Here is a 14,418-nt window from a genome sequence, read left to right as displayed (position 1 = left end):
GCCAAAACCATTTTATTTTCCTTCCTAAATCACCCCCCACCCCGGCACCAAGGGCCCTTCTCCCCACTGCCATCCCCAGGGCCGGGGCAGACCCCCCCCTCCAGCCAGCGACCCCCAAACCTGGACCCCCCCAGTTCAATGCCGAGGAGGTGGCACATTCTCCGTTTAACACCGCTCGCTTGGCAGCCCAGCTGGGGGTCTACCAGATCACTGGATCGCTTGGGATCCACTGCCCTGGAGGTTTGCCAGATCACTGGATTGCTTGGGATCTCCTGCCCTGGGGATCTGCCAGATCACTGGATTGCTTGGGATCTCCTGCCCTGGGGATCTGCCAGATCACCGGATTGCTTGGGATCCACTGCCCACCGGTAACCTCACCGCTCCATGGATCACGGAGCTCTGCTGAGCATCGCGCCCGTCCCACGACACCAAGGAAGCCAGAGACAGAAGGGGATCTTTTGAACCTACTTTTTTTATTTTTTGGAAAACATTCTTTTAATCAAAAGGACGAGGACCGACCGGGACAATTTCTCAGTCGTACAAAGAGGTGGATGGTACAAAGACGTTCCCGCGTTAAGGGGGAACAGGAGCAGTTTCCCAAGGGATCCTGCTGCCCTTGGCACCTGAATTGGAGTTTGTCCCTAGGAAATTACAAGGAGGAGCATCTTCCCCTCGAGCCCCCCCGCAGCGAGCACGGAGCAGATGTACAAACAGGTAAGAAAGTCTGTACATTCCAGGCTACAAACCTGCCCACGCAGTTTTCAAATAAAACCCTTTTCTTAGGGAAAAAAAAAAAAACAAACAACCAAACCACACACGCCCCATACATATATCTGCTTATATGTTTATGTTCTTGTATTTGCAACTCGCCACTTCTCTCCCTGCTCTCTTGTTTCCAGGGGTCCCTCTGGCCCGCTCGAGACCGGCTGCACCGTGAGGAGCCCTTGTCACTCCCAGGATGCGCTGAAATCCCTGTGAAATCCAGGCTGGACACGGGCAGGGGCCGTGCTGAGCAGGGATGGAGCTCTGCATCTTCCCAGCTTTCCCAAGCAGCAGAACCAGCTACCGAGATGCAGGAACGCACCCGGCCGTGCCTACGCGGGGACCCGTCTGCAGCCCATCATTTAGTTCGGTGCCCCCCCAGAACCTGGGTCACCCCCCCAGATCCTGGGCCACCCCCCCTCCTGCTCACTCCAGCTTTTAGGTCTGCAAACCCTGGTTAAACCGTCCGCAGAGGCTCCCTGCTGCCCAGGCAGGTGCTAAAACGTCGCATTTACTGCTTTAAAATAAAAATATAAACCAGGCCCTGGGGGGGGGGGTGTCTGTGCTTCACCCCTCAGTTGCAATGTCACACGGAATTTGGAGCGTGGTCACAGATCAGCGCTGCCGGGCAGGATCCTGAGGACTTTTCAGAGTTAAAATGATCCTTGTGAACTAAACACGAGTTTTTCCGTTTTCGTCCTTTGAAAACATTGGTAGCACGAGCCAATTTCTTCAAATTCTGATAGATTTTTGAAAGATCAACTGAAAAAAAGCCCATGTAGAGCTTCCCTCCTGCCACCAGGCCAGCGTTGCTCCAGCTGGAGCAGCGGGTTTGCGGCAGGGAGCTGGGGGGGGGGGGCATTCAGGCAGAGCAGCCCCCCCATGCACACCAAGGGGACAAGGGATAAATGGAGCCAGGTGGATTGGGCTGAGCCTGAACCAAACCCTCCCTCCCAGCACGACCTCACCAAAGGTCTCCGCAGCCAAAAAAAAATCCCTGCAGCACCGCTGCTCCCACCCATCGCCCCCGTTTGTGCTCCGCAGCTCCCACCACCACCATGCCCCGGTGCTGGTGTCCGGAGCCGGGCAGCAATGGGCTGTGAGGGGATTTTCCATGCGAGGATCCTCACGCAAAACCCACGGAGCTGAAGGAAAGGCTCCACCTGCCCTCCCTGCCCCAGCCAGCAGCAATTGCACCGAGAGCCACAGTGACCGGCACCGCCAGAAGGACCAGAAGGGCTGTTGCAGCATCCCGTGGTCCCAAGGAGCTTCTCGGCACGATTGAAGCCACATGGGACACCCAGGAGCTCCTGCTTCCCACTGCGGGGTACCACAGAGCTGGGGTCCCTTTTCTGGTTGTGTGTGGGGGGGAAGAACAAAGTGCAGGGGACTGGGCGCCCAAGCAAATGAGTCCTCTCTGCGCCTCTGCTTCCCCATCCGGAAAATGGGAGAAGCAAGGACACCTCTGGATTGCAGTTTCAGACCTGCTGCTGCAAAGTTACTATTAGAATTATTGCTACTTCACCCTTTCCTGCAAAGGTGACATCCACAGCCTTTATGACAACTCCATTTCTTAGACTAAATGCACGAAGGAGAGGCACCAGGGACCCATTCAGCTCCCCGCCTCAAGGCTGTTTTGATCACAGGCACTTGATTATTTTTACTTATGTGGGTTTAAGAAACCGCACAGCACAGCATAGACCAAGGGCAACGGTAAATAACAGAGCAGCACGAGCTGCCAGCTCTGACGGACTGGCTGGGCTGGAAAAGAGCCCTTGGAAAACCACTTCGGGCACAGGGCTGCCTGCTCAGCCCCTGCCCAGCTGGGACCTGGCCGGTGCCTTTACCAGCAAACACAAACCAGAGCAAAGCCCTTGTCACCACCTGGAGAAGGGCGTGCAAACAAACCCGGCTTTACCATGCAAGGGTTTTGGAGCGACCGGCACTGCTGCTCGTGCGCAGGCGGCACCCGGTGCAAGCTGTGGTGATGCTGTCCCTCAGTGAGGTCTTTGGTGATGCTGTCCCTCAGCGAGGTCTTGGGGACAGGTGGGACACTTCAGACCAAGGGAAGCCCCCAGGCCGGTGTCCCTTTCCCCGGTTCTCCTCTGCAGCAGGAAAGTGTCCGCGTCCTAGAGCTGATCTGCCGGTCACGCCAAACAACAGCCGCCTGTTCTGAGCTCCCCGGGGATCTGCTCCACCACCGCAGGGGGCTGGATCCCCGCTTGCTTCAGACATCTCAGTCACCTCTCACCCTGCCAGCTAGCCTGAACATTTTACCCCCAAGAGAATGACACCATCTGCTTGGTATTTCTTCTCTGGAGTCTTCTACTGAGCACGTGAGAAGATCTCGTCTATGTCTGTATTGTCTTTGGTACAGAGCCAAGGGGCTCAAGCCATCTGCATCCCTGCAGCCTGCGGGGACGGGGACGGAGCCTGAACCAGCCCCGTCCCACTGGGGTTCGTGGCTAGCACACGTGCCAGTGTGGAACCAGAGAGAAAACCAGGGCCCTGCACAGCCCAGTAAGCACCAGTGCCGGGGGAGCCCCTGTCCATTCAACAGCTGCACCCAGGGGACACTGGTGACCAGTTGGGAGAGACCTGGAAGGCAGCACGTCAGGTCTGAGGGCTGCGGAAGAGGAGGGCTCTGCGCAGGATTGCTCGGACGGCACGTTTCGTGCACCTGCTACAGATGTTTCTCCCGTTATCCTGGTCCGAGAAGACGCCACGACCTGCTCATCAGGCACAAAACCACTGAACGCGGCTCAGCACCTTCCCCTCGTCGTCCTTCCAGTCTCCATCCACGCGAAACAGGAACAGACACGCTACCGAGAGCCGAGCCGTAGCAAGAGGAGAACCACGCCAGAACCGTGCCAGCGGTACCTGCCTTTTTCATGTTTCAGGGCTCCAAGAAAGGCAGCAGAGCTGGACCCAAGACCCTGGCGCTCCACAGCATCCCCTGCTCCTCCCTGCCAGCCTGTGCCGCAGTGCCGACCGCCAACAGACACTTGCAGCTCCCAGCTACCGCAGAGCGCGCCCGAGCCCTCGGCACCAGGCACCAACCCCCCTGCCCCTTCCAAAAACCAGCTGCAAGTTTCCCCCAACGACCCCGAGCACCCGATGACCTGACTCTGCAAGGGCCGCCCTCGCCTGCCAAACTCTGTCTCCTCTGAATGACCCTTTAACTGACCAAAATCAACTTGTCGAGATAAAACCGTCAACTCCTGGGTCTCCAGTTCACTCTGCGCTCCCCTCCTGGCAGATCTTGGGCTGTTTGGGGAAACCTGGGCAAATTCTTTGGCCTCCGATTTTCCCCCGCCCCGGGGCGGCAGCGCTGACTGTTGGTCCATGAGAGAGAAAAGCACTTGTGGGAGAATCAGGTGCCGGGGGAGAATTTCAAGGAGCCCTGTGAACCCAGAGGGCAAACAGGGTCCACCTCGCTGATGGGCTGTGACTGAGGGAAAAAAAAAAAGGGTCGGTAAAACCAGCTTCTGAGGAAGAAGCAGGAGGAGACGGCGGAACCCTGGAGCCTGTGGGCTAAAAGACAGAAAATTACGCAGTTTTGGAACGAGACCCACGCAAGTGCCCAGCCAGATCGAACTGCGGAGCCTGGAGCGGGAGTTGGTTTTCTCCAGAGCAGGACACGTTTCCAAACCAGATTTTCTGCAGAGACCTCATCCCCCAGCTATGCAGGGCTGTCTGGGGCGGGGGGGGAAACCAGAACAAAGCAGGACCAGCACGAGTCCTTCCCTTTTCCATTGAGGAGAAACAAACTCTTGGGAGAGGGGAGGCCGGAGGAGCCGGCTGGAAGGCTGAAAAGGTCGGTGAGTTCGGTTTTGGGCAGCTCTGCGGATCAGCAGGGGCTAGGGCTCTTCTCTGGGGGGAACAGCCACCAACGGGTCCTCGCTTGCCCTGGCCCCCCTTCGCCCCCCAGGTGCCAAGGAAGGGGCCAGGCTGAGAACATCGCCCTGGGATGCATCGCTGCCTGGGACGGCGCCACGCGCGCCCTGCAGACAACGGGACCTCAGCACATACGCAGGAAGGTAATCACACAGCCCCTACTCTCCTGGACATTTTGAAAGCCTAGCTGTATTAAAAAAGTCTTTGATATTAATATTAATATCATTTATTATAATAAAGAACAGTCAAGCAGCGTGAAAAAAATATATCTTAGCTACATTACCTTAAATTGCCAAAAATATACACATTTTTCTCTTTTATTTAATTAAAAAAAATCAAAACGAAAAAGACACATGCAACATACTAAATGAGACATTAGCATCAAAACGGGTAAAGAAACATACCCCAGTGCAACTGAAACACAGATAATCTTTAGCTTTTTTTTTTTTTTTTTTTTTTTTTTCCTCATTCCCCTGCTCTCCCTCTTTTTCACAGAGATACAAATTTTTAATCTCGACCTTCCAGCAGTGCCCCCTTCTCCTCCCCTCAATCTGCCAAAGGGACCTTTGGCTCTAGGACAGGTTGAGGAGATCGGAGAAGGAGCACGGTTCAAAGGGACCGGGCGCCTTTGGAAGAGGTCAGAGAAATGTGTAAGTGCTCTATGTCTCTTCCCCTACTCGTCCTTGTCCCCCCCTGCTCCGGAGAGCCCCGGAGAGCGGACGGGCTTCATGCTCCAACTACTGCCACCAACAAAAATCAATGGCGTGGCCAGCACAGAGCAGGGGGAACCAGGGATGCAGCGTACCCCAGCCCTCCCTGCTTTGAACAGCGATCCTGCCGACAAAACTAAGTCCTTGAATTCTGATTTCCAACCTCTCCTGACGCGTGGGCTCCCAAATATTTTTCCCAGTAGCAGTGCGGAGCCCTGTACAGCACATTTCAGCCTCCTGACTGCAAACTCACCGTTACGTACCTCTCACCGACCCCCTGCAAGGTTTCTGTCATTGCCCAAGGATTTTGGGCACCACCACACTGATCTGAGCATGGGGTTTGTTTCTCCTGGAAGACAACGCTCCTAAGGGATAGATACCTGCTAACCAGCCTTCCCTCCTTCCCCTCCCCTCTCTTCCTGGTACTGGCATGTTTCTAATTCCAGGGCGTGAAATGTGGTTAAATTGTGGAAGAGTTTGCCCAGGTCTGGGCAGGCTGTCACCCCTTGTGGTTACGGACTGGTCTGCTGGCCATGCTGATGGTCTCTTAAAGAGTTCAAAAAAAAAAAAAAAAGAAAAAAAAAGAAAAAAAAGGAAAACAATAACAGAAAAAAATCAAACCCCAGACAAACGCAGCTGGGCAAGCAGCCGGCAAAGACCACCTTTGCACATTTAACAGCCACTGTTTTACCCCTGACACTTCTGTCCATCACCTTGCTGCCCCCAACCCAGGGATAAGGAACGCTTGTTCCCAGCACCCAAGGACCTGCTGCTGGCCAGAGGGCGGTAGGTACAGCCTTTACGGGGCACCACACACACAAACGGGGCACTTCAGGGCTGGATTTAGTGTGGCAGCCCCGAAACAGCCGTTCGGCGTGTTGCTCTCGTGCCCAACGCTCCTCAGATGCAAAGGGGGCAGCAAGGAGGGACCCCCGCTGCAGAAAAGAGACCCCACACGGAGCAGAGGGTTTGGGTGGCACCTCTGCTCGCAGAGGGGAGCGGGAGCACCACAGCTGGGGTGGGGGGGAGGCGGGGGAGAAAATGAAGTGGGAGGAAAAAAAAAAAAGTGCAAGCACACAATTGTGCCAAGAGCAATTTCGGGGACAGGGAGGCAAAATGAGTCAAAGCGGAAAGATCTCGGTTCAGAGTAAGTCCCAGGTGGATGGAAGGTGGCACCGCTCAGCCCGTGCCCTCCTCGGGGGGCGGCTGGGGACAGGGGACGTGTCAGCAAGAGCCACGTTCGGTGCTTCTCTCTAGGCTGTGCTGCAGAGGCTGCAAAAAAGGGACTTCCCCCCCCCCCCCCCATATTTCTACTTGTAGCTGCCATCTCCATCTTTCCAATAGCTTCTTAACCTTGTTAAAACATTAGCTTTTCTTTATAAAAAAAATTATATATATATATAATATATATATATTTCTGAGCAGACAGCAGTGTTCTGCCCAGTTCACAGAACTGGAGGCTGAAATCAGAAAGGTATTTTCTCTCCTTTTAGCCTTATTCAACCATTGTGGTGACAATCTTCCAAACAAACAAAACCAAACCAAAAGAAATAAAATAAAATAAAATGGAAAAAAGATATTTAGCAGATGAGTTTTGCCTATAACAAGCTTTTCTAGTACTATCAGCACAGACCCACTGCTGACAAATTTGAATAGTGCAAACTAGTGTAAGAGGCAGTGGGAATGTGCTGAAAAATATCCGTTAAGGTCTGACAGCTTTTTTTTTTTTTCTGCTTTTTTTTTCTTTTTTAAGACCCTCAGAGTTGCTATTAGCTGGAGTCTTCCCGCCTGCCCCCAGAAGCTCTGGATTTAACCAGGGGATGAGGAAAAGAAGGGGCATTTGTACGTTTGACGTAGATGTTCCCCTTCCCCCGGAGCTGCCCCACCTGTCCTTCAATCAATCCATCGCATCCAAGCTCAGAGGAAGCAGATTTCTTTGCTGAGGTTCCAGGCTGCAAGACGGAGTTAAGGTCAAAAGGTGGAAAAACAACGAAGGGTCCAATGTCCTAGCTCAGGAGACTGGTCATTGTCCCATTGCTTGGAGATCCCTTTTCACAAGTGCCCAAGACCAGTGGAAGAACGTGGTTTTGCCAAACCGGAGCGATTTGCGGTGGGTAAGAAAGAACAGGGACCAGATCTGGGACTCTCTCTTCCCCACACACATTCCTACCTCCCAGCTCAGCCCTGGGAAACAGCTGCCGGGTTCAAATGCACCCCCTGAAGCTGGCTAACAACAGGGGTAATGCTAGCTACAGCCCCTTTTTGCAAGCTGGAATTTTAGCCTTTGGAAATCTTGGAAGGAAAGAGTGAGAGATGGCACAAGGAGCAGGAGTGTGCTTTTCACGTGAAAAGTACAGCACCGAACCGACAGCAGCTGGCAGAGCAGATGTGGCAACGTCCTTGACAGAAGTAGGTGGCTTTCACCTCCTCCCCCAGCACCGGTCCTTACCCATCGCTCCACCACTCATGTCTTTTCAGGCTGGGTTTGGATCCAGCTGAGGTGTCGGGGCTTCGTACGATGGCTATAGAAAGAAGAGCATCCCAAGAGCCCAGCAGATGAAAAGCAGGTGAGAAATCTCAGCTACAGGACTTCTTCTTAACCTCCCCATCTGGACGAAGCAGACCACGTAGGCACTGCCACCACGTCCCACTTCCCCAGCTGTGTCACATCCCATGCTGCCTCCGAGGGCACTGCCAGATTCCTCGGCACCGTGCAGAAAGGAGCCCTCAGCAGAGGGGCCTCCCTCCACCAAGGTCTTGGCCAAGGATGCTCGATGGTCTCTAGCGCCTTGGCCTGGGGGGCTACACACACGTCAACACGCTCGAGACTGGCAGGCATCTGGTGGTAACTCACTCCTCCAGCCTGCGTGGAAACACAGCTTCGCTTTGAGCATGTGTGGCACGGACCAGGGTGGCAGGCAGCCCCCCACCTTCACTCCTCGCGATACCAGGGCTCGGTCAGAGACGTACTGTCTTCCAAAGCACCTCTTGGCATTGCCCAGCGGCAGGAAATGCTTCTTGGAAGCCTTGTGCTCATTGCTCTAACAGTATCAAAGTTGACTGGAAAGCCACATTCCCCTGGCTGAGAGGAGTTGGCTGCTGGTTTGTTCGGGGTGAGGGGGGAGCTTAGCCCTTGTCCTGGGTAAGAGGAGCTCCCTTTTCATTCATGCTCTTTAAAAAACAAACAGAAAAAGAGACGCAGAGGAGACAGGTATCAGTACCGGACGGGCAGCAACCCAAGGGGGCAGAAGCAGAGAGCCCTGCTGTGCTGCGGACCTGGCCCTGCTCACCGCCACCGCTCAGGCTCCTCCGAGATCAATGGAGACACGGGAGCCCCGGGTTTCCCCTGTGCCCAGTTCAGGCCGAACTGGCCCCTCAACCCTGGCCTTTGGCTCCCAAATGTCTCCAACCAGGGCTGGACCTTCCGGGTACAGGAACAGGCCAGGGGAGGGATGGAGGAGAGATGAAAGTATCACACCATCAGTCCCTAGACACTGGGGTTCCAGTACAAGGCTGCATTACAGAGAGGCTGTAAACCTCTTCACAACCTCTGCTCTCGGGTGCAAGATTCCTCCTAAACCCTGGGTTTCAACATGCAGTCACCTTCGCGTTTCCTCACGCGGCTCCTGTAGGGCCAGCACTGCCAGGGGGACATTGTCCCATCCAAGTCTCAGGGTGAACGGAGACAAATCTATGGCCTCTCTCTGCCTTGCTCCTGCAGCAGGTCTGGCGCCTGTCTGCACGCAGACACAGAAGGGCACCTCGGGAGGCTCTGTGCCTACCCACGACCCTGCCTGGGCCCTACAGAAGTCCTTGGAGGTAGGATCAGGATGTGACTCTGGCTAGTCAGGGATGCAGCAAAGCCAGCCGAGCGTTCTGGCCCTGTTGCCTAAGCGGCGCCCTCGGTCCCCCACGTTAACTGCAGCGCAGACTGTCTCTCCCCAGGTCTGTACAGCGCCTAGCACCACGAGCTCAGTGGGGTTAGGGTAGTGCTAGCAGCATACGCACCGTTCCTTTCGGGGTGTTGCCATCAGCCTGCAGGTTGAGAAACGGGTTAGTCTGTGCTGTAAGGACGGGAGGGATGCCTGTCCCCGAAGCCAGGAGGCTGTTCCCAGGAGCGTTGAGCGGTGGGGTGGCCTGGGGGGCCATGAGGGCATTGCTAGGGTTGAGCTGCTGCGGGGAGAGGGAGGCCATGAGGGAGCTGCTGCTGGGGGGCGGCTGAGGGGCCGAGGTCATCAGGGCGCTGGTGCTGGAGTGCAGGGGGGCGGAGGTGGCTGCCAGGAGGCTGGTCATGGACAGCTGGGACGAGCTTGTCATCTGCAGCCGCTGCAGCTCCCTCTTCTGCTGGATTTGCTGCATCATCTGGAACACCAGGGCCTGCTGCTCCTGCAGGGAAGGGCGAGGAAGAGAAGTCAAAGGAGGGGCAAAGGGCACAGGAAGAGGTGACACCTAACACAAAGGAGCCAGGAGCCACACGGGCACAGTCCACCCCAGGCAACGCTACTGGGGACACGGAGAAAGTCCCCTTGATCCCACCTCTACAGGCAGAGAGAGGAACAGTCTGTCCCGTGTTCATTTGCAGCCTGCGCTTAGGACCTTTCCAATCCCGTCGTTTCCTGAAGCGCAGGATTAACTAACCCTCCCTAAGGCACCTACAGGCACACAAATCTACTCAGCTCTTTCCACTCAATCGACCCATGGATTTTAAATCTGCGGCGTTCACCGTCCTGAACGTCGAGACCGGCTGCTCATTTCCTTCCCCAGCCCGTCCTGCTTCACAGCTCAGCCCTGACCCGCAGGGTCAGCGTAGGTGAGCCGGCCTCGGCCTCGGGGGGGGGGAGGGGGGGGAGGATGAGGGCCACAGCTCACCTGCACCCGGAGGGATGCCCTCGAATCCAGGCAAACTGCGGAAATCACTATAGCAACCATCGACCAATGCGGCAGGCTGAGAGCTGACATTGTGCCCGTACCCACAGGGATGCAGCTGATGACACGGTGACATCAGCTGCTGTAAAAAGCAGCCCTTTGAAATTTGCTTTTCCCGGGTTATAAATAGCCTGACCCAGAAATCTATCCAAAGCAACGGGCCAAGTTCATGGGAGACATAAACGAACACAGCTTCATTGACGGGAACTGTTAGCGCTCCCGTGCAACTCACCGCAGGGGAGGGACACCAAACAGGCTTCTGCTGGGCAAATGAATGTGGTTCTTACACACTCGGGGGCTTGTTTACCATCGATCCACGCAGCCATTCCCACAACAGCCTGGGACGGGGCTGCTGTTTTACCCAAGAGGATGCAGGCAGAGAGCCAAGATCCTCAGAACAGCTGCCTGATCCTTTTTCTGACCCCGAAGTCCTCAGCCACCCACACAGTCCCCCTGGCATCTCCAGTTCTCCGTGTCAATGTGCCCAGACACAGCTCACTTGCCTCAGGACTGAACAATTTGGTGCTTATCTCTTTCTAACCTCAAGCAGTGGCTTCAAGCGAGTTCCTCTTCTTCTGTGGGCCTCAGCACATCTGCAAGCCCAGAGACCAGGGTGCTCGCGGCAGCAGGAGCAGACACGATTTGCATTCAAAGATGGCTGGAGGAGGTAACAGCACTCCCGATTTTACAGTGGCTTAGCGTTACCATGTTCTCACACCCTCAGGATGTGGGAAACGCAGATTAAATTTTTTCCTTTGTACAAAGAAGTTCAAATCTCCATCTCCTCTCCTCCAGGAGGTGCCGCACCTTCCTGCCTAAAGCCTTTCTCCTCACTCCACCCACAGCAGCCGGGAACCACGGAAAAGGCACATGGCTCTGCAGCCCTGTGGGCAGGGGATTCATGTGAAGGAGCGAGCCCGGTGTGTTTTGGTCTCTGCTCCGAGGCTTTCCCATTAAACAGTTCATCAGATAAAAGGTGCCAGCAGGCACACTTACCGGATTAAGCGGCTGGGAAGTTAGGAGCTGCTGAAGCTGTTGGAGCTGCTGTTCGTGTTGGTGCAAGACGTGCCGCTGCTGCTCTGTCAGGGGACTCAGGCTGGGCATGCTGCACGGGGAGCAGGGCAGGGAATGTCAGCACAGCCCGTCTTGGTCCTGCATGCACAGGGCCTCCCTCCCTCCCTCCCGGTGCTAGGCTTCTGCTGGAGAGGGCAGGGCTGTCCCCGCAGGCTCCCCATCCTCACCTGCTCAGGCTGGTGGAGAGCTGCAAGGTCGGAGGCCCGCTCGCCTGCGTCAGCGCGCTTGGAGGCTGGGCGGCCTGAGCTCCGTTCAGATTCCCCAGGATCCCGTTGATGGGCATCTGCTGGCCTCCTGCCAGGGTCCCCATCAGGCCGTCCACCATGGGCACCGTGGAGAGGCTGTGGCTGGCAGTGGTGCCTCCCCCCAGCCCGCTGCCTGCCACCCTGGCCAGGCCATTCACCTGCTGCACCCCGGGCAGGGGTAGCGAGGCAGGACTCTGCTGCAGCATGGGCAGGGGCGGAGGAGTGCTGTGGAAGGACAGGGAAGAGCTGCTCCTGCTGGGGCAACCTGAATGAGGGTCCTGGGGGAGAAACGGACATAAGAGCATCGGACTTGGGGCAGCTTGTGAAAGGTCAGCTCAGCTCTGAGGGTGCTTTGGGCAGGAGCTGGAGGTGGGAAGAGGGACTGTAAGTGCAAGTGCAGGTGTACGCTCAGAGGGGTCCCAGAACTCAGCCAGGCTTTGCTGGATGTCTAGAAGTGCAGCCAGAATAACCTAGAAGCATTCTCATCTCACGCTCGCAGACTCAGCTGCTCTACTCAGACCCTCAGCACTGAGATGAACTGAAGAACGGGAACTCCAGGGAACGAAACCTGATTTCTGGGCCTGGACTACAAAGCTTTAGGAGCTGGCTATCAAGTCACGAGTACTGGGACTGCACTGCTCTGTTCCCTCCCCAAGTCCCTTCCCCAGCTGGCTGGCGGATGCGGTGGCCAGTGTACCTCAGAGGAAGTGGAGAGCGAGTTCTCGATCCCGAAGCTGTTCTTGCACGGGGGGCTCTTGCTGATGCTCAGGGAATCGTTGTTGCAGACTGTACAGAGGAAAGAAGTAAGGATGCAGAGTCAGGGGTGGAGCCTGATGTTGCCACAGCAATAGCAGGGGACAGTGCATACTGCCAGTGGCTACAGAGAGATAAATGGGTCAGATCCTCCCCACTGTGACCCCCTCCTGCCCACCCCAGGGCACCACCATGAAAGGGCGCAGGGCGATGCATCCCACCGGTCCCCTCACCGTTGGGAGGCAGGATGTACTGGGCCTGGCTGCCTGAGCCGTTGCTGCTGGTCACCACGGGGAAAGGGACGGAGAGCTGGACATTGAGGAGCTGCAAACGCTCCTTCTTGGCTGTCAGTGTCATGATCTGCTCCTGGAGCCGCTGATTCTCCTTCTGCAGCGAGTGCAGGGCTTTGAGCATTTCTACAACTGCAGGGAACGGAAGGAGGGGAAGAGGGACAGGGTTGGAGGAGAGAATGGGGGATGGAGGAAAGAGGAGAAGGGGATCCACAGGAGGTACCACAATCAGACCACACTGGGGATGGAGACTGGCCCCAGGTCACAGTCCCGCTGCCAGCTACTCCCCCACTGCACAGACTAGTGCTTTGTACCCCACCCGGCTCCTTTGCCTGTGGGCAAAATCCCAGCTGGCTCCCAAAGAAACATGCACAAGGACCTCTTCCCACAGCCCATGCCCCAAGTGAGCCCCAAGTGACTCACTGTTTACGCCGGCTTCCCCGTTGCCCTGCTTCTCCAGGAGCTGCTCAATGTTTGGAGTAGCCTGGGGAACATTCTCCAGCTGCCCACTGCTGCTACAGGACACCGTCTGGTCAAAGAGGGTCGGCAGGCTGCTGATGGGGGACCTGGGGAAGGGTTGGGGAGACGTCAGAGATGCTTCCCCAGTCTCCACCTGCGCTCCTCTGCTCCCTTCTCCCCACATCTCTGCCTCACACCGGGAGCGCCTGCATCCCTCCCAGCTTCAGCCTCCTCCGCTGCACGTCAGGAGAGCCCTCCGCTCCTGTTAGCAGCCCTGGCTGGTATTAAAAAGCAAACCTGCCTCGTCCCACCCCATTCCCAGCCCCAAAGAGGAGGGAAGCAGCTGGCCCTGCTTCCCCCCCCCCAGCCCCCTGGTCTTCTTCCCTTTCCTTGCTGTGTCATCCCAACGCTTCCCGGGGTACCGCCGTGCCCCCGCGGGTGCGGAGGCAGCAGGGGAGGGCTCCTGAAGGACACTCACATGGATGAGAGGCTCTCCTGGGGCGACGTCCCTCGGCAGCCAAAACTGCAGTCCTCCAGGTCCGGCTCTGGGTGGGGAGAGGGACAGAGAGGCCCCGTGTTCATAGGCGCCAGCCCCGGCAGGTGCCCCGGTGTCCCCGGGGGCGGCGCCGCCGCTCCCCGCTAGATGGCAGCACCGAGCAGCGCAGCGCCCCGCCACTGCGGAGGGCCCCGCCCGCCGGGGGAGGGGCTGGTGGCACTGCGTGTCACCTTGTGTCACACCGCCGCTGGGAGCGGGGGGGGGGGGATGTCACCCTGGCAAGGTCACCCCCGCCACCCCCCCACCCCCCACTCTCGGCAGCTGCCGGGCGAAGGGGCAACGCGGGGCCGTGGGGCGGGGGGCAGCCCCGGACCCGCGCCCCCCCCGCCCCCCAGCCGCAGAAAGCGGGTTCGCCTTCAGCTGTAAAGCTGCGGGGGTGGTTGGCGCTCTGCTGAGCCTGCGGGGATGAACCAACCCCGCACACAGCGCCGCTGCACCCCTGTGCTTCCAGGATCTTTCCCGAAACCCAGCTGGGGTCCTCCAAAGTTTCCAGATTCTCAGCTCCTTTCTAAAAAACTTCAGTGTCCAGAAGCGCCCCCCACCCCCCCCCCGGCCCCATCCCTCTGTCCCAGGGAGCTGGGACACCACAGTGCTGGCGACAGAGCCGCTGCGCGCGTGCACATGTGCGGAGATCTCCCGTCCAAAGAGTAATCAAGAAGGGAAGTATATTTATCTGCCATTTGCTTTCCACCCCCAGAGCCTGCCAGGCCATAAACACACGTTCCCCTCGCTCTGGGACATGTCAG

General features: G+C 57.0%; 1 protein-coding gene across 5 annotated transcripts in view; it reads right to left on the bottom strand.

Moving 5' to 3' along the window:
• Positions 1-5,929: 5,929 nt before the first annotated feature.
• MLLT6 (MLLT6, PHD finger containing) overlaps positions 5,930-14,418 on the bottom strand; it is a 47,756-nt gene continuing 39,267 nt past the window's right edge. For all 5 annotated transcript variants that reach the window (XM_080369916.1, XM_080369917.1, XM_080369919.1 and 2 more), the window contains exons 13-20: positions 13,595-13,661; positions 13,081-13,223; positions 12,601-12,789; positions 12,312-12,400; positions 11,537-11,892; positions 11,292-11,400; positions 9,378-9,755; positions 5,930-8,540 (exon numbers count right to left, since the gene is read on the bottom strand). In XM_080369916.1, coding sequence (XP_080226042.1) covers positions 8,496-8,540; positions 9,378-9,755; positions 11,292-11,400; positions 11,537-11,892; positions 12,312-12,400; positions 12,601-12,789; positions 13,081-13,223; positions 13,595-13,661 — 1,376 coding nt within the window. In that variant the 3' untranslated portion in view covers positions 5,930-8,495. The remainder of the gene's footprint in view (positions 8,541-9,377; positions 9,756-11,291; positions 11,401-11,536; positions 11,893-12,311; positions 12,401-12,600; positions 12,790-13,080; positions 13,224-13,594; positions 13,662-14,418) is intronic.

This window comes from Falco punctatus, assembly GCF_963210335.1.
Source record: "Falco punctatus genome assembly, chromosome: 19".
Lineage (NCBI taxonomy): Eukaryota > Metazoa > Chordata > Aves > Falconiformes > Falconidae > Falco > Falco punctatus.
The sequence above is the reverse complement of the archived record's forward strand: the minus strand, read 5'-3'. Positions and strand labels throughout refer to the sequence as shown.